General features: G+C 40.3%; 1 protein-coding gene across 2 annotated transcripts in view; it reads left to right on the top strand.

Moving 5' to 3' along the window:
• The first annotated feature begins 5,640 nt into the window (after positions 1-5,640).
• The window catches only part of GOPC (golgi associated PDZ and coiled-coil motif containing), a 39,165-nt gene continuing 24,251 nt past the window's right edge, over positions 5,641-20,554 (top strand). For both annotated transcript variants that reach the window (XM_030316234.1, XM_030316233.1), the window contains exon 1: positions 5,641-6,134. In XM_030316234.1, coding sequence (XP_030172094.1) covers positions 5,847-6,134 — 288 coding nt within the window. In that variant the 5' untranslated portion in view covers positions 5,641-5,846. The remainder of the gene's footprint in view (positions 6,135-20,554) is intronic.

Below are 20,554 nucleotides of genomic sequence, written 5' to 3'. Positions count from 1 at the left end.
AATCTACAAGAAACATAAATGACAGGGGCTGATGAGGGGGAAGTCTGTGTTTGATCTGGAAAGTCTGACAATCTGAGAAATAAACAGTGACTTGACAGTGATGAAAGAGGAAGAATCAATGATTAGTAAACTCTGTTACCATTGTTGCTAAATGGTGGTTTTAGATAATGCTGAATCAAACCTGGAGTTGTGGGAAAGGGTAAATAAAGAATGTAAATCAGGTAACAGTGGAAAAGCAGTTGTAGTTGGTCGTTGAGAGTGTAAGGAAAAAACACAGTGATAGAGATTTTGAAAATTGCTTTTTGTTATGTTTTGTCTTTTTTTTTTTTTAAGCTTATTTATACTGAGAGCGCCAGAGACGGTGCAAGTGGGAGAAGGGCAGAGAGAGGGAGAGGGAGACAGAGAATGAGAGGCAGACTCTGAGCTGCCAGCTCAGAGCACAATGCAGGGCTCGAACCCATGAAAACGTGAGATCATGACCTGAGCTGGAACCAAGAGTCGTATGCTTAACCAACTAAGCCACCCAGGTGCCCCATTATGTTTTGTCTTTAGGTTTGGGTACACCACACAAAAATGTAGTAGGTCTTAAATTTTAACTATGGAATAGGTAAAATAACTCTCAAAGCTTAAGTTATACTGGATTTATTATTAGTCAAGTCAACCAGATTATTGTTAAATAAACATTTCTCTTTAGGTTGGGAAAAAATATTCCTTAGATTTTAAAGGTTGACATGTATTTTGTAGATATTCCTAACTCTTGAGCTATGAAACATTAAACATTATAAAAAATGTTTAGCTATGCTCTCCAGCAGGTATCAAAGGTATGTTTTGAAAAGTGACAGTTTTGGGGCGCCTGGGTGGCGCAGTCGGTTAAGCGTCCGACTTCAGCCAGGTCACGATCTCGCGGTCCGTGAGTTCGAGCCCCGCGTCGGGCTCTGGGCTGATGGCTCAGAGCCTGGAGCCTGTTTCCGATTCTGTGTCTCCCTCTCTCTCTGCCCCTCCCCCGTTCATGCTCTGTCTCTCTCTGTCCCAAAAATAAATAAACGTTGAAAAAAAAAAAATTTAAAAAAAAAGAAAAGTGACAGTTTTTAGATTTCTAAGTAGACTGTTGTAATATTTTAAATATTAAACTGATTCCACAAATACTTACATCATTTCTACCATGTTCTATGTTCTGTGTTAGGACCTAGCATTCAAAGATTAAGTAATATATGGTTATTGCTGCAAGGAGCTCACGGTCTGAGGGGCTCCAAAAAATATGGTCAGCGCTGTAGCAGGTATTTGCAGGAAACTAAATGGTGATGGTAGCCATAGCTCCACATGAGAAGAAAAAAGGAAGTTTTCCTGAAAGAGGTGTCTGAGCTAATCTTTAATCACTGCATTAAAATTCCCGGTTTTAAGAAGAAGGCAAACGGTTTTTTCGTATGAGTATATAAAAGAAATGATCAGAAGGAGAATAAGGCTAAGAAATCACTTTGGGATGCCCAGATTTACTTCTTCAATATGAATATCTCAAATTTTCAAATTGGTAGTAAATACAAATAAATATAATTTTTAAAAAAAAATTTTTTTAACGTTTTATTTATTTTTGAGACAGAGAGAGACAGAGCATGAAAGGGGCAGGGGCAGAGAGAGAGGGAGACACAGAATCAGAAGCAAGCTCCAGGCTCTGAGCCATCAGGCCAGAGCCCGACGCGGGACTCAAACTCACGGACCGCGAGATCGTGACCTGAGCTGAAGTCGGACGCTTAACCGACTGAGCCACCCAGGCGCCCCACAAATAAATATAATTTAAATAATACATATGGACCTGATATTCCAAGACTTGATCTGCATTGCTCAAGTAAAATGGTAGTGGATGTTCCTTGGCTTTATTTATCATACAACTGTTTATAGTGACCCAACATCACTTAATTTGCCTTTTCTTTTTTCCTGATGGGGTTACTAGAAAGTAAATGAAACATGTGAAGCATAGTACAGGGCCTGGCACATAGTAGAGTTCAATAAATGGCAGTCTCTCTCTCCAATCCAAAGTGCATCATTTATGTCCATTCAATACAGTGCCTTTGCAATTAAAAGATACTTTGATAAATGTCTGCTTAAGTACCAGTACTCACCAAAGAAATACTTAGCACCTTCTGTTTTTCCCCTGTTTCCTCAGTCCCCATCCTGTTTATTCTTAGCAATACCTTGTGGTAAAACTCTATAGGGATGAGTTCCTAAAACAAAACTATCACATTTAAGTTATATTAGAAATTTTTTAATCACATAAGCATGATTCATGAAACAGTTATCAGAAGTTTCTGCCAATGCAATTGCGAATAGAAGTATCAAGATTTTATTATCTTTAGGAAAATAAATCCCACAAGAATTGAGATTACATACAATTCCAAATTCTAGAGTAGGTCAAGATGAGGCAATTCAAAATTAATTAACTGATAAAGTCCATGGGGGGAGGGGGAGGCAATAAATGTAGACAAAGCACACTGGCAACAGATGGCAGCACTTGAATATCAAACCCTGCAACCCTGCTTTATACTCTAGGTTAAGTTGTGATTTGCAGAAATGCAAATCCCTGGTCTAAATGGGCAGAAGATAATTTCTACACAAAGGGCACCTCATGAACATTTGAAAGCGTCACATAGTACTAAGATAGCAAGCACACAGAGATACGGGCGACTGCTACAAGTGTGATTACAAGAAGGGACAACATGAGATAGTAAGTCTTCTGAGAGAGTGTGATTTGTTGGGAGTTGTAAAGGTTGTAAACAGAAATGGAGCTGGGTTCTACAATCCTGAAAATGGTATTCACCAAGAATCAGAGCATTGGAAACTAAAAACACTCAAAATGCATTTCAGCTGTGCCCTCACAGTATAGTAGGAAGTTGAAGGATGTTCCTTTTTTAAATAAATTAATTTTATTTCGAGTGTCGTCCATCCAAACTAAAGAGAGTAATAACAGAATGTGAATATTGTAGGGGTGCCTGGGTGGCTCAGTCAATTAAGCGTCCGACTTCAGCTCAGGTCATGATCTCGAGGTCAGTCAGTGAGTGTAAGCCCCATATCAGGCTCTGTGCAGATAGCTCAGAGCCTGGAGCCTGCTTTGGATTCTATGTCTCCCTCTATCTCTGCCCCTCCCCCACTCACACTCTGCTCTCTCTCTCTCTCAAAAATAAATAAACATTAAAAATTTTTTTAAATCTTTAAAAAAAGGAAATGACTTTTTTGGTAATATTACATATCAATGGATTTGTTTATGGCTTAAAACTGGGAATAAATTATTTTTTTAGAAAAACTTTTGGATTGGGGTGCCTTGGTGGCTCAGTTGGTTAAGCCTCAGACTTTGGCTCAGGTCATGATCTCATGGTTCATGAGTTCAAGCCCCACATCAGGGGATTTTGTGCTGATAGCTCAGAGCCTGAGGCCTGCTTCAGATTCTGTCTCATTCTCTCCCTGCCCCTCCCTCTCTTGTGCTCTGTCTCTGTCTCTCAAAAACAAATGTAAAATAATTAAAAACATTTTTTTTAAAAAGAAAAACTTTTGGACTGATTTGCCAATTTATTATGCCGGTAACTTATACAAAAAGAAATGGATTTCTTCATCCCTCTATATTTCCTGGTTAATAGGTTAAGACTTTGGAGAAAAAGATACCTAGATTGAAATCTCACCTCATTTGATTTTTAGCTGTATGACTTTACCAAGATACTTTAGCTCTTTGTGAATTATCTATTAAAAAGTGGTAATAGGGGCACCTGGGTGGCTCAGTCTGTTAAGCCTCCGACCAGCTCAGGTAACCATCTAACGGTCCCGTGAGTTCGAGCCCCGAATCGGGCTCTGGGCTGATGGCTCAGAGCCTGGAGCCTGCTTCCAATTCTGTGTCTCCCTCTCTGTCTGCCCCTCCCCCGTTCATGCTCTGTCTCGGTCTCAAAAATAAATAAACGTTAAAAAAAAAATTTAAAAAAAAAGTGGTAATAGCTACCTCTTGTGATTTTGTGAGGGTCAAAAAATTAAATAGCACAGTGCTTTACACATGGTATGTTTTCAACAATTGAAAGCTGTTCTTAATGTGATTCCATGTATGTTCACCCTTCCAATTCTAAATTATTTACTTCAAATTCCTTAAAATGCATTGCTAACTATAACACATTACAGAGAACGGGGCTGGGGCCTTGGTCACTGTAGTAATGATGTTCTTGCAAATACTGCATATGAAAATAAAGTTAATTTGGAAGGGAATGAGGAAAGACGAATATTTTAGGTTTATGTTATTTACTGTGTATTAAAACCTATGTGAAGGTGCCTATTTAAGTTCAAGGCAAAGATCTCATAGTTTTGCTTAACTAAGTTCGCTGAAGCCAAAGGACTTATCGATGGCAGCTAGCCTGCCCTGCACTATCCAGACAGCAAACTGGAGCTAAGCTTTCTTACTCCTCAGTGGCATTGCGTTGGCGAGAGGTACACGGGGCAGGCTTTGGTGGTGATCAATTGGAAGAGTCTGTTCCAGATCACAGGAGTCTGGGGTGGGCTAGTAAAGTATTCCCTTACGCAAGGCAAAAGAGTTCTCACCAGCCTAACCCAATATCTGATTTCTCCTTTGTTAAAGACTGGGCTAGTCTAGAAGTGGAAAGGAGTTGAGCGCAAATAGGGCTAATGGTAAAGGGCAGTTTGTCAACACTCCCAAAGGTACTACAAAATTCAAATCGAAGTAGTAGCTATTAGGATTAGACTCACTAGCCTACGAGCTCGGCTTGCGTGAGGCTCGTCTCGTTTTTGTGTCCCCAGTGCCTCAACAGGGCTCTGCATTCAATATATTTATGAATATATGTATCTTCATAATTTTGTTTTTATGAAAGGTCACTGTGGGAACACCGTAGTTGTTGACATAAGTATTTTTAAAAATAGTTTCTTTGGAAACGTATGACCTGGAGGCTAATAATCAGGATGAAGGCACTGAAGTTAAGCATCTCACCTCAGTACTGAGCGAAGTAAACTTTAGACACTAAGGCTTCAAGGTTAAAGAACACAACTAAACAGGACAGCTAATATGACAGGGTGCAAGATTCGAACTCAGGGCTGCCTATTAAAGGCAAGACAAAAGGTCCCGTGCGAATTCAGCAAAACCCGGGCGGCCGCTGTCCTTCAAGTCGCCGCTCCAAGCAGTTTTCACTCGGAGTTGAGGGCCTGGTTTAGCAAGAAGAGCCCGTATGTCCACCCACCTCACCCTCTACAGGAACCGTAACGAAAGGTAAAACGTGGCCCTTGCGCATGCTTACACCGCCCGTCCTCACATTCCCTTCCCCGCCCTGGACGTCGCCGCAGCAACTGTCCCGGAGGTCTTTAGAACGGCTCCCGCCCACCGTGAAGTCAAGCGGGCGGAAACTGTTCGTCTCTGCGACGTGGACACCGTTCTCTTCCTCCGGCCTTTCCAACTTGGAAGCCGACACGATGCGTGCCTGTTTCTCGGGGATTCAAGCTAGAGTTTGCCAATTGTCAATATGGCCGCTGACGGGCAGGTCCCAAGTAGAGGGTTTTCATAGGCCAAGGTCTCGTCCTAGCCCCGCCCACTTCGTCCCTCCAGGCTGCGTCGGCCTAAGTCTTCGCTACGCATGCGCAGCGGGGGCGGGCCGGGAGGTGGGACAGCCGGATTCTTCCGTGTGCCACCGCCGCCGCCTCAGCTTCACTGCTCTTGCCACTCAGGGGTGCATTGCCGGCGTTAGCCGCGCGAGGGGAAGGGAGGGGACCGACGGAGCGTGCGTGCGCGGGGGTCCCCGCAGTCCCAGCAGTTCCTCTCGCGCGGGGTGGGCGGTGGGGGTCAGCAGCAGTCGGGGGAGGCCCTAGACGGCGCCATGTCGGCGGGCGGCCCGTGCCCGGCAGGAGCCGGAGGGGGCCCCGGGGGCGCCTCCTGCGCCGTGGGGGTCTCCCCCGGCGGGGTATCCATGTTCCGATGGCTGGAGGTGCTGGAGAAGGAGTTCGACAAGGCCTTCGTGGATGTGGATCTGCTCCTGGGTGAGATCGATCCGGACCAGGCGGACATCACTTATGAGGGGCGACAGAAGATGACCAGCCTGAGTTCCTGCTTTGCGCAGCTTTGCCATAAAGCCCAGACTGTGTCCCAAATTAACCACAAGCTGGAGGTGAGCTGTGGGCCCTGGAGGAGGTGGCATTCAGCCCTAGGCATCAGATCCCATTTAACGCACTGGTGAAACGACCCTAGAAAACTACCTACCAGGGCACCTGGGCTCAGATGCGACAGGAGAGTGCGTGTGTATATGTGTAAAGCAAAGGAGTGAGGTGAGGTTGGAGTAGAAAAAGGGGGTGTAGATCGACGTGTGGGTGTCCTGGAGTCCTGTCACCCACCTTCCTAGTATTTCTATGCGGAGGAAACAGGAACTAGTTACTCCAGCCTACTTGTACATGCATCGTTAATAAACCTAAGATTTAAGCTCAAAGATTGTCAGAATACCTTAGCCCACCTTTCAACATTTGAGTTCTCTTATATCGATTTTGACATTGACAAACTAGGTTTGTATATCACCAGACTGATACAGTGTTGATGGTTTTTTTTTAACTATTTCAGACCATCGTGTCTTGTTTCACACAGACGTACTATTCCCTGAATGCATGAACTATTTAGGGGAATTCTATCAAAGCTCTTAGGAAAATTTAGTGGGATAAACAGGATAGTATCAGTGTCCTTCTTGGTTTATAGTTCGTCTTTAAATTACAGGCAGATACCGCAAGAGTTGTCTACAATTTTTCAAAAGACTTATAACATTGAGTGAAGTTTTGTTTGTCCTTTACTATATTTCCCAAAGTCTGGATTTATTTGTGAGAGTATGTGAAGAATGATCATTTGCTTTAGTCTCTAATCTTGTGTGTGGGTGTGGGTGTGGGTGGAGTGGAGTAGTGGTGGTTCCAAAAAAAACCAAAAACCTACCACGTTGTGCAGAAAGTTAAATTAATGCTTTATTACAATATTTAGAAACATGGCACGTTGACATTATTACATAAAGAGCTTTTTCTAACTAGATAATTTAACAGAATGGGTCTTTCATTTTAAAGTACATAAAAATAGGATAATCAGAGATGTGCAAAGCTCTTTGAACATGAAGTTACCCCGGAAAGCATCATTGCTGTCAGTTACAATGATTGAGAGTGCCCCTTAGATCCAAATCAATATGAATATCAGTTATGTATCCTCTCCTTGATTAGTGGTTAGCAGTCTTCCTCTTTCCTGGCAGCCACAGAAAAGGTGGTCTAATTCATCTGTGATTAGCACAGATGCAAATCAGAGATTTTGTTTCTTCTCCGCTGAAAGGACTGTTCATCTCTTCCAACCTTTTTGAAGAGTTTCCAATGGAAGTGCTGATGTGAAGCTAATCACGTCTTGTTCTAGGTATATGAAAATGATTTTTTATTTCTTGATTGCTGCTTACTTCTAGAAGGTAGTTAATTTTTCGGGTAGTAAAAATGCATTTAATGGATTTTAGAAATAGTGCTTTAGCTTTAAATAACAGAGCAAGAGTAGCTTTTGCCTCATGAGAACTTTCATATCACTTCCAACTGCAAGTACCTACTGAGGATAAACAGCTTTTAAAAAGTGAAGCAGTATCTAATTTTTAAATGACCAGAGGACTCTTTGAACAGTGATATTTTGATGTCGGATATAAAATCTAATTTTGGAGAAAGGATGATTCTGTGAGTAGGATGTGGTACTCAGTCTTTTTCATCTTTAAATATTTTAGATGAGTATTCAGAGCTATAATAAATTATGTATATCCTTTTTCTCAGAAATCGTAATTACATATTCTGACTCCACATCCTGGCTTAGGAGGTGGCGTTATTTCTCAAAATAAGAAATGCTAGCCTGTCGTGATGTGAGCATGTTTCTTCAACATACTTTGAAACCCTTGACTTAAAGATCTTAGAAAATGGGGAAGGGACATTTTGTTTGTGTGTTTTTCTGTTGCAGTCAACTTATCTATTTGTGGGTTAATCTTTCTACATTTAGCAGTTTTTACGGTTTTCATGGAACCGGTTGTGTGTTTTTGAGGAGAGAGGTTCGTTGTCAGCAGTGCCTTTCAAAGCAGACCTGCTGGTGGATTATTTGCAGAATTTCAGAGGTTCATATACTGTTATTAATCTGAGATCTTGAAATCTTTAGAAAAGATTTCCATACTTTCTTGCCCTGTTTTATTTCTTAGTAAGTGGATTGAATTACTTCTATTGTTTTAAGGATATGGGCATTAAGATTCAACATTTGAGGCCATTTATAGTGTGATATAACAGGTGTGCACCAAAGTTCAGTGTTTTTAGAGATTAATACCTTAAACTATATTACCATTATAAAACATTTTTATAATCAAGACACAGATACTTCCAGTGTAGGTAACTTATATTTAATTGGTCTTGAGTATCTTTCCAGATTGCTCTTTCTTCTGCCTTACTTATTGTGCCTTTAGGTAATACCATATTTAATATCAATATAGTAGTTAAAACAATTTTGCTGCAAAAAAAGCCAGAGGTTATATTTAAAATTAAATACTAAATGGTGTGCCTGGATGACTCAGTTGGTTGAGCCTCTTGATTTCAGCTCAAGTCATGATCCCAGGGCCGTGGGATCAAGTCCCCCCAGTCTGCTTGAGATTCTCACCCTGTCCTTCTCCCCCACTCACACACATGTGCATGGTCCCTCTCCCTGTGTGTGTGTGTGTCTCTTTCTCAAATACAATTTAAAAAAGTAAAATAAAATAAAAAGTAAATATAAATGACGCCTGTGTGACTGCTGCTTGCCGTAGGGAGAGGGCTATATATAAGGGGAAGGGGAGGACAAAGAATATCAGAATATATTGAGATATTTCAGGTTACTCACCTCTCTCTTATACTTTCCACATGCATGAGAATTCCTGCTCTAGTGAGCACTTGGTGACAGCTGTGCTGGAGTCACAGGTATTGATTGGGACAGTAGTAAGAGCAGTAGTAATAGTAATAGTTATAGTAGTGTGTTAGAGTAGTACAAAGATTGAGAACCAATACTTTAGAAAAACCCACCTGTCTATCTGGAAATGCAATTTTCTGCCTATTTACCCCTTCTCTAAAATAACAGCAAAACATGAGGCACCTGGGTGGCTCAGTTGGTTAAGCATCTGACTGGATCTCAGCTCAGGTCTTGATCTCAGGGTTGTGAGTTTGAGTCCCACATTGAGCTCCGTGCTGGGTATAGAGCCTACTTAAAAAAATAATAATAATAAAAGTAAAATAACAGCAAAACAATATATCTTCTGTCACATCTTCCTTTCCCTCCCCCAACAATTGCTGAATCAGTATATCTTTTTTTTATTTAAAAAAAATTTTTTTTAATGTTTACTTATTTTTGAGAGAGAGAGAGAGAGAGAGAGAGCATGAGCATGAGCGGGGGAGGGGCAGAGAGAGAGGGAGACACAGAATCGGAAGCAGGCTCCAGGCTCCAAGCTGTCAGCACAGGGCTTGAACTCAAGAACTGTGAGATCATGACCCGAGCCGAAGTCGGACACTCAACCGACTGAGCCACCCAGGCCCCCCTGAATCAGTATATCTTTTTAAAGTGATTTACTGTTCACAACCATCAGAAGAGAAACTTTTGGTTTAGAGCCATGTTTACGATGAACTGATGATGTACTGTCCTTTTACTGCTTTAACACTGTTCTGTTTTTAAACAAGTGGTAAGGCCATTTTGCACCGTTGAACTTGAAGGTTAATATTGATTCACTCTGTATTTATTGAGGACTAATTCTGTGCCAGATGCTGTATTGGGTACTTGGGATACAATGGAGACCAAAATGGACATAGTTATTGCTGTTACAAGGTTTGAATTCTGTTGGGGAGTTAATTGGAATAATTATCACGTAAGTGTGAAATTCCAACTTTGATGAGTATTATGAAAGGTACATAGTGTAATGGGGGATCAAGCTTGTTCTGGGGGATCAAGGAAGGCTTCCTTCTGGAAGTGGCCATTGAGTTAAGACATAAAGCATAAGTAGGAATTAATTAGGCCAAGAGAAACAGGAATATCATTCAACATTCCAGTTGAGAGAACAGAAAGTGGAACACACTGTGATGGTCAAGTGCATAATGCACTTGAAGAACTGACAGAGAGTTGGTATGTGTTATAAGAGCAGATGGCCCAAGGAGTGAGATGCAAGATAAGTTTGAACGGGTAGTTAGGGACGATATCTACATGATTTTATAGGCCATGCAGTAGATTTGGGGGCTCTATCATACCAGTGGGAGATGTTTAAAACTGGATGGTGACCTCAGATAGGAGATTAGCATAGCTCACTGAGACTAGGGTTAAGGAGAGAGTTTGGGATAATGACAAGAATGAATGCAGGAAATCCTTTAGAAGATTCTTATTTTGATCCATATGAGAGGATGATCGTGCAGGGTAGGATAGTGAGATGGAGGTGACAGAACAAGAGAGACTTGGGAGGTAAAAATAAAGTCTAGAAATGGATTGGAATGGAGAGATGAGGGAATTTAGGATGACTCCAAGATGTCAGTTGGCTGAATAGATAGATGGACATGAGTTATTATTAACAATAGTTATGTTGCTAACCTTACTGATCAGTTAATATTGGTCAGGCTCTGCTTTTAGTGTTTTGCATATATTCAGTCATGTAATTCTCACAACAGTCCTGTGTGATAGGTTTACTATTATTATTCCCATTTTACCAAGATTAAGTAAGGGGACCAAAGCTCTAGAACTAGAGAAACCAGTTTCTCCCAAAGCACATATTTATGCCTGGTGGGGGAAGGAGGAGGTAGAGAGAAAAGCAGGCAGAAAGAGTGAGTGTGGCTGGATAGGTAGCAGGAAGGAGGAGTGTAGAATTCCAGGGGGGTATTGCATGTATAAGCCAATAAATGTGCATAAGCCAATGAGAAGCATCTAGTTGAGAGGGAAGCTGAATATTCTAGCAAAAGAGAAGGGTAAGTAGTAGTAGTAAGATTTCTGAATGAAGAGGAGATCTAAGATACATGTAGAGAGAATGGCCTCACATTGAAAGGCCAGCTGTTACACTTGGAGGGAGAGGGAGACTGTGAGAGCAGGAGGTGGGAGGTTGAGAGTGTTTGTCTGATGGCTTCTTTGTTCTCTGTGAAATTGGAGCTGGGGACAACTGCTGAAAGTGGGTGAGAGTAAGAGCTTGGAGAGAGTGAAGAGATTTGAAATAGTTATGGAAGAGTGGAAGAGCCAGTTGGCCAGAGAAACAGAGGGACCGCCAGGCAATGTTGGAGACTTATTTGGAGTTAGTTATCATAAATTCATGATACAGCCAGTCTGCCTTGTTGTGTGACTTTCTCCAACAATACTTGTTTAGTAACAAGCACAGTAATGTGAGTAATAATCCAGTGTTGTAGCAAGGAGTTTGCTATGTTGACAAGAGCGTTATTGAAATGAAAATGGTAATGGGGATGAAGAAAAGGAATAACCTTCAATTAAGAAGTAGAAACAGGATTTAATAATTATGTATGTGCAGAGGATGAGGACAAGGAGGGGTTAAGGATGCCACCACATTTCTGTTTGAGAAATGGATTAGGTGGTAGCTGTTTGAGTATAGTAGTCTCCCCCCAAATTCATATACACCCAGAACCTCAGAATGTGACTTTATTTGGAGATAAGGTCTTTGCAGATGTAATAATTCAAGGGTGGAAATAAGATCATAGCAGATTAGAGTGGACCCTAAATCCAATGAGATTGTCCTGATAAGAGACACTTAGGACACACAGAGACACTGAGAAGAAGGCTATGTGGAGGAAGAATTAGAGATTGGGGTGACATGTCAACAGTCTTGAGAAATGCCCAGGATTGCTGTCAATCCTGATTGCTGTCAGAAGCTAGGAGACATGCACGGAACAGTTTCTCCTTCAGGGTATCCAGAAGGAAACAGGCCTGCCAATAGCTTGGTTTTGAGCTCTTGGCATCCTGAACTGTGAGAGAATAAATTTTTGTTCTTTTAAGCCACCAAGTTTGTAGTGATTTGTTATGACAGCCCTAGGAGACTTACACCATTTACTGAAGTAAAGAATCCAGGAGAAGGAGCAGGTTTGGCAGGAAAGATGAGTTGAGTTTAGGAGATTGTATGTAGTTAAGTTTCTTATCCTTTCTTGTATATTCCTAACATAGTCTCCTAATTGCTTCTTACCCCCTCCAAACCATCTTTTCATTTTCAAAATCATTCTTTTTTTTTTAAGTATTTTTAAAAATGTTCATTTATTTTTGAGAGAGAGAGCACGCGTGTGAGTGGGGGGAGGGGCAGTGAGAGGGAGACAGCATCCCAAGCAGCTCTGTGTTGTCAGCGCAGAGCCAATCGTGGGACTCAATCTCACAAACTGTGAACTCACGACCTGAACTGAAATCAAGAGTGGACGCTCAAACGACTGAGCCACCCAGGTGCCCCTCACTGTCAGAGTCATTCTAAAATATTTCAGTTTAATTGTTCATATCAAAAAAGGGCAACTCTGATTCTGGTCACTCTTCTTTTACTTATGCTTTTCTTTTACTAACTGGGTAAAATTCAAACTCGAGCATAGTGATCAATGCCCAGTGTGTCTGTCCTTATCCCTTGTCACCCCTTCTTAGCTCCTTTTGCCTCTCAATAAAACTGGTCTATTTGCAGCTCTCTAAATAGGCCTTGCATGGCATCACTGCTTTAACATAGGCTTTTGTGTATAGTGCCTTCTCTGTCCCCTTTGTCTACAGTGTCAAACACCCACTCATCTTTCAAGATACCACTTACCTCACCATCTCTGTGAAGGCTTTCCTCACCCCATTTGTCTCTGCTCTATATAGGCAGAGCCGGTCATAACACCTTTAACTCACTTGGACTGTTAAATTTGTTGCGTTGTTCTGTCATTAGTGGCTGCCACATCTCTCTACCTCTGGAAGGTAATCTCTTGGAGGGTCAAGACTATGTCTTAGGTGAAATAATATCAAGTGCTTTGTGGAAAGCTGACTTTAGGTGGGGGGAATATTATCTCTTTGTGAACTCATTTTGGTCTCTAGGAATGGGTTGGTAATTTTTTTCTCTATAGTGCTTTCAAACTTTATCGAGTAGTGAGCAATTCCTTTGAGTATGGATATCCAGTTGACGGATATGTGGATTATAGAATTGTTGTTTGGCCCCTTTTTAAAATTGGAAATTTGAAACTCACACATTGAATACCAACCTTTCTGCCCTATTTACATCCCTGTCTCACTTGCAAGGGATTTTCATTTCTCAGACCTTTCTCTACTCTATATATTAGCTGATTTCTTTAGTACTCAGGTATTTCTCCTTTCTGACTGACTTTTTCACTGCTTGTTTTTTTAAGTTTTTATATAAATTCCAGGGAGTTAACATACAGTGGAATACTGGCTTCAGGTGTAGATGATAGTGATTCAGCATTTCCATACATCACCCAGACTTTCGCTTCCTTTTTTTTTTTTTTTTTTCACTCCATTTTGAATTGGTACATCACACATGGCCTCTGTAACAGTGCTTATGACACTCCCTGTCATAATTGGAAGTGTAATTTTGTCTCTTTTTACCAGACGGTGAAATTCTGAAGGGCAGAATCCATGTCTTACTCATCTTTTTTGTCTCCAGATCCTGGCACACAGTGTGTACTCAATAAATATTTATTTAAATGAATAAATTATTTGAAACACTTTTAGTGTTCTACCATGAATCCTCAAAGATTACCAGTAATCATTCTATAATGCAAGTTTCACAAGGGCTGGGATGGTTTCTGTCTATATCCGTGGCATCTAACACAGTGTCCACTACATTGTTGAATGACTAAATCTGCAGGTTCATTTTTTCCCCTGGTATGTGATCCACAAGGATAGGATTTGTAAGTTAATATTTCATGGTATTCCATTTTAAGAAAAATTTGAAACTGTGACTAAAAGTAACATTAAACATTCATATTGTGTATGGACTTAGTGTACTTGTGACATTTCTAGAATATAGGGTAGCTTGATTCTCTTCACCCTACCTCCAGTTTGATCATAGAACCAACTGCGTTAACATGCAAATGGAAACAGGAAACATTTTATGTTGCTTGGAACTTCATTTTGAGCTTAACATCAAAGTAATTTAACTTTCAAAAATACATCACAGATTTATCTGTTTCTTTTTGAAAATCCTCCAGCCATAATTCATTCACTTTGTTTCCTGTATTATACACAGCTGCCCTTTTTTAAAACATAAATTTGATCATGTCATTTTGCTTAAAATGCCTCAATTATTCTATGAGTAAAATTCAAACTTCTTATGGCTGTCAAGCTGTATGATCTGACCTCTGGATATCTCTTCAATGACATATCTTACCATTCTTTTCTCTTTTCTATATGGTGCAGCCACATGGGCCTCCCTTCACACTTGAAGACAACAAACTTTTGGTCTCAGGACCCCTTTCCACTCTACAAATTATGAAGTCCCCAAAATGTGGATTAGGTCTGTAGGCATTTACTGTATTAGAAATTAAAACTGAGAAAACTTTAAATATTTCCTGTATCAGCTGAAAATAGTAACAGTAAGTCTATTATATGTTCATATAGATATCATTTTTAATGAGAAAATAACTTTCCAAAAAACAGCACTGTTTTACATTTAAGAATAATCTTTAAATATCTGGCTTACTAGAAGACAGCTGGATTCTTACATCTGCTTCTGCATTCAAACATTTGTGATATGAGGCGTGGGTTGTAGCCTAGAAAGTTTGACCTCACAGAGATATATAGTTAGATAAGGGAGGAGTATCTTAATAACCTTTTCAGATAGTTGTGGATATTTTTCTTTGATATTAAAAGGTAATTTCTTGGGGCGCCTGGGTGGCTCAGTCAGTTAAGTGTCTGGCTCTTGGTTTCAACTCAGATCATGATCTCACAGCTCATGAGTTTGAGCCCTACTTTGGGCTCCACACTGACAGTGTGGAGCCTGCTTGGGATTCTCTCTCTTTTTCTCTCTGCCCCTCCCCTGCTTGTGCCCTCACTCTCTCTCAAAATAAATAAACTTTTTTTTTTTTTAAAAAGGTAATTTCTTAAAGGTTAGTTACAATGTGGAGTCTGAAACTCTAATCAATGAAGTTTTCATCCACTGTTAAAGTAAAATACATTGGTCTATGTATGTAGTCATTGAATGGATCTCTTACTGAGTCCTGATGTTAACATTATGGATTGGTCGTTTGAAAATACTGGTTTGCTGAGTTATGCAGATTTTCTAAATGTGGGTACACCTCATTGTACAATATTAAAAAAAAAACACATTTGTTGGGGTGCCTGGGTGACTCAGTCAGTTAAGGGTCTGACTTTGACTCAGGTCATGATCTCATGGTTCCTGGGGTTGAGCCCTGTGTCAGGCTCTGTGCTCACCGCTCAGAATCTGGAACTACTTTGGATTCTGTGTCTCCCTCTCTCTCTGCCTCTCCCCTGCTTGCTTTCTGTCTCAAAAATAAATAAACATTAAAAAAAAATTTTTTTTTAAGTCATATTTGTTAATATCACCAGCCTCATCAGAAAATCCTTTAAGCGTTTGGAAGCTGTCAAGCTTCAATTTTTCCAGAATTCTAATTTTCATTTGAAAACACAAATTCTTACCATTGGCAATAATACTCTCAGTTGTTTGCCTTGAAGTAACAGATTCACTTAATCGTTGTCAAGAATATGTCTACCAATAGTAATGTATTTGTTCTTCTTTCTTTTTTAAAAATTTTTAAAGTTTATTTATTTTTGAGAGAGAGAGACAAAACACGAGCAGGTGAGGAGCAGAGAGAGAGGGAGACACAGAATTTGAAACAGGCTCCAGGCTCCAAGCTGTCAGCACAGAGCCCCATGCAGGGCTCAGACTCACGAAAGGCGAGCTCATGACCTGAGCTCAAGTTGGACACTTAACCAACTGAGCCACCCAGGGATCCCTGTTCTTCTTTCAAGTAAAACTGGTGTTCCATGCAAACAGTTTGGTTTTGCAACTCAAGCAATTGCGTAAGTGCTTTTTCTTGGGACAACATGATTTGATATGCAGCGTATATGCTTTATGCACACTTCCCATTTCATCACACAGAATATTAAAAGGAAGTACTCAAGGGTTGAGATTTTTAAAAATTTATAATTTTTTTTTTAAAGTTTACTTACTTTTGACAGAGACAGAGTGCGAGCATGAGCTGGGGAGGGGCAGAGAGAGAGGGAGACACAGAATCCCAAGCAGGCTCCCGGCTCCAAGCTGTCAGCACAGAGCCTGACGCGGGGCTGGAACTCACGAACTGTGAGATCATGACCTGGGCCGAAGTCGGACACTTAACTGACTGAGCCACCCAGGCGTCCCCCCAAAATTTATAATTTTTATTGCTTCATCACGGGCATTCTTAAATGAACTTTTTGTTCTTTAACTGCAAACACATTTTACTCATCATTGCTTTTGCACTTTCAGTACAAATGTCATCATGGTGAAAAAGGCAAATAATGCTTTATTAGTATTAAAATAGTTTTGACCTTGTGGATGCCCTGAAAGGTCCCACAGGCCTGTGAGAATTGCTGCTCTGACAGCAACTGGAACACTTCTCAGAAGAGTAAGTGTACTCTCCCACCCCACGAATCCCCTTCTTTTAGTTTCTTTCATACAGCTTACACTTGGTAAGTATATATTATATTACTTGCTTTGTAATGACCTTGGACAAGTTACCTGACTTCTCTGCACCTCAGTTTCCTTCTCTGTACAAAAAATGTGTCTCTCAGAGGATTATCATGAGGATTAAGACAATTAAAATATGAATATGTTCCAAAAAGTACCTGGCATATAATGCCATTAGTGCTGTTGTTACATATGCCACTCATTTTCTTCACAAGCCGCCTCCTGCACAAGGCCACTGCACGCTTTGCAGGCCGGGATCCCCATTTGTTTCACCTACCAGTGTCTCCCTAGAGCCCAGCCTGTGCCTGGCATGTGGTTGGTAGTTGATAAATACTTGCTGAATGAATGTAGTTTAGAAACAAAAACAAGTTTGCTGGTCTTAAACTGCAGAGCAGTTTGGAGAAGAATGATGACAGATGAAGTTAGTGGTCTTTTATGCTTGTATAGAGGGAATTGGAGCGAATAGGCAGTTTTCTCACAGAACTTTGGTAAGCCAGATGTGCAGGCTCTTTCAGGAGCTGACTTGTAATAAAGAGGAATATTATTTCCTATCTTGAGGGGTGGCAGAGGTTTTTATACTTGACTTCTGAATATATTTTCTGTTTGGTCACAGTCTTTGTTTTAGAATTGGATCTGTTGTCTTTCTGTACTCTTGGGTGGTTGGAGCAATGCTAAGTACTTCAGGCACAGCGGGGAACAGGAAGGCAGAGGGAGATTCTTTATAAGAGGTATGGGTTAACTCAGATTAGGGCTGAGACGTTGTTCTGCTCTGTTGAAGGAGTAGAAGGAAAAAACGGAATGGATCAAAATGCTTTCACGAGTTGCATTTTCCCTGTGACTTTTTTTCACAGGAGAAAAGTCCCTGTGAAGAATGGCTCTGTTCTGCTTTTGCTGTCACTCAGGATCCTATATGTATATAACAATTCCTATGATACTTTTTTTTTAAAAGTTTAGTTCCAGGAAAGAAGGAGTCTCACCAGATAAAATGGCATTGCTTCTTTTAATGAGTCAAGGAGAATTATATAATATATAAAGGTTTTCCTATTGATAGGAAACTCAGTATTAAATTTAATACACAATAAACTGTATTAAGGTGGATTTTTTTAGTGAAATCTTGCCATCTCTATATGTTTTTATTTTTATTTTTTGACTGTTTATTTTTGAGAGAGAGAAACAGAGAGAGAGAGAGCATGGGGGAAGGGCAGAGAGAGGAGGAACAGAGGACCCGAAGCAGGCTCCATGCTAACAGCAGCAAGCCGGATGTGGAGCTTGAACTCATGAACCGTGAGATTATGACCTGAGCCGAAGTCGGACACTTAACCAACTGAGCCACCCAGGCGCAGTTTTTTTTTTTTTTTACATTTTTATTTTTTATTTTTTACATTTCTTTTATTTATCTTGTGAGCTTTACAGCCTTTCGGGAAATAGGTGGGTATAGATGATAAGTCTTAGATATTGACATTAAATGGTATAATTGCTAGAGATTTAAATTCTAATCTGTACTTTCATCCTAAACTGCATTTTCAAACATAAAAAAACATACAGACTTTTAAAAGCATACTTGTTTCTTTTTAGTGAAGTGATTACCTTTTGTGCACGTACTTTAAAACAGAAGGTATAGAAACATTTGTAGGTAAATTTGTAGGTGAGATTATATTTACTTTATCAGCAGCTTTCTGTGCTACAGTTCATTACAGGTCAACTGCTATTTGGAGTCAGCTATTTTTTTTTGTAATTCTTAAACAATTTGGGGAATGTATGTTTTTGTGTGTATGCATGTCTGTTCCTGCATGTGTGTCTATCTGTGCACACACATGAGTTTTACTGTTGGGCGCGGGGAAGGAGTTGCTAGCTAGATGAGGAATGTTCTGAGTCTCTTGCTTAAAGCCCTGTCTGAGGTCTGGGGATGTGATCTTATTTGGGGGCCCTGGACTGCTTGGTCACCATGTCCCTATTACTGCCGGATTATAAAAGATGTCAGGAGGTCTGAGTTTTAATGCCATGCAATTTGTATTTTGGGGCCACTCAATATCTTTGAGCCTCAGTTTCCTCATGTGCGAAATAAAGATATTTTACCAGAGTTTTTTAGGTTCCTAGATTGGCCCTTTTAAAATGTTACTAAAAGAGCTGAATGATGTGCTGAAACAAATGACTGAGCTACATCCAAGTTCCCTGCCATACAACTTGATGTTTGCTAATTTCTTGTCTTAGTCTGATCCTCTCCCAAAGAGGTTTTTGAAGGGTGCTTAAGTTAAAGTAATTGTCATTTTTCTCCATAAGACTGTTAAATAAAAATTAGCTTATGTTTCGAAAGAAAAATGCAAGTGTTGTGTATTTTTAGCAGATAACATAGAGGATTAAGGCCTGGACAAAATGGAAACTCTGAACAAAAAATTCCTTTGGTTTTGGTGCTGCACAGTGGAATCTAGTAATAAAGGATTATTTTAGAAAGGAATTACCTTGTTGGAAAAGTTTGGATGTTTTGGAAGAGTATGAGATGAGAATAGAATAGTAATGGCTGCATTAAATACAAATAAGTGGTGATGATAATACTCCAGTGTTATTTAGATAGACTGCCTGTCTTTTTCATTTTGGGGAATACTTCATTCCTACTTTGCAAAATATGCCTCAAATTTTCATCTATCTCCAGACTCCATTCCAGCTGGACCACATGCTAAGAATCACTGCTTTAGAAAATCTCACCAGTGGTTGATTTAAATGGCTTGGTTCACGTGAAGTGAAGGCCATACTCACAAACTGTGAGATTGTGACTGGAGCCAAAATCGAGAGTCGCCCGTTCAACTGACTGAGCCACCCAGGTGCCCCCATGTTTGTTTGTTTTAATGTTTATGTATTTATTTTGAGAGAGAGAGAGAGAGGGAATGAGCTGGGGAGGGACAGAGAGAGAGAAAGAGAATCCCAAGCAGGCTCCCTGCAAACAGCACAGAGCCCCACAAAGGGCTCGATCTCACCATGAGATCATGACCTGAGCTGAATTAAGAGTTGGATGCTTAACTGACTGAGCCACCCAGGTGCCCCAAGGCTATGGTCTTAAGACCCAGAGACCCTCCTAGAATGAGATCATTTTTTCCTTACTGTGTAGGGGTAGAGTGTCTTGATGATCAGCTTTTGTTTTATTTTTTCTCTAAATGAATCTCCCAAGATCAAGTGCAGGAAGGGGAAAAGATCGTATCCCAAATTAAGTCTGTATGTAACATAGTTTTTAACTATTTTGGTTTTGCTTTTAAAAATACTTTTGGGGGTGCCTGGGTGGCTCAGTCAATTGCGCATCAACTTTTGAATCCACTCAGGTTGTGATCCCAGGGTCGTGGGATCTAGCCTCGTGTGGGGCTCTGGGCTGCATGTGCAACCTGCTTAATATTCTCTCTGTCTCTCCTTCTGCCCCTCTCCCAGCTTGTGCACTCATGCTATCTAAGATAAAAATATTTTAAAAAAATAAAACATTTTTGGGATATCACTTGAAAATTTAAGTAAGAGTTGAAGGTTGAAATCACCTGTTTCCTTTAAACTTTGGCTCTTTACGAGTTACAGTGTGGCCAGGGTAAGACAGTGAGGTAAGAGATGCTTAGGCTTTTTCTATGGTCAGAACAATGTGGAGTCTATTACTTACTAGCTGTGTGATTCTGGTAAATTGCTTAAACTATGAGTTCCAGTTTCCTTAACTATTAAGAAAAAGTTGGAGAGTGTGGTAAGAATTGCAGATCATGTGTGGTGTGTATATACCTGCCATATGGTATATAGATGCTTGCTTTGTGGTAGCTGTGAATATTGTTAGTAAGTTAAACATATGTATTGTCGCTATAGAAACAGTTTTTTTTTTTTTCCTTATGACCAGCTGCTTGATAACACTTCCACTACCTTGTTCTGGGAGTAATTGGGTTCAAAGT

This window comes from Lynx canadensis, chromosome B2, assembly GCF_007474595.2.
Source record: "Lynx canadensis isolate LIC74 chromosome B2, mLynCan4.pri.v2, whole genome shotgun sequence".
NCBI lineage: Eukaryota > Metazoa > Chordata > Mammalia > Carnivora > Felidae > Lynx > Lynx canadensis.
This window is presented reverse-complemented; position numbering and strand designations above follow the sequence as displayed.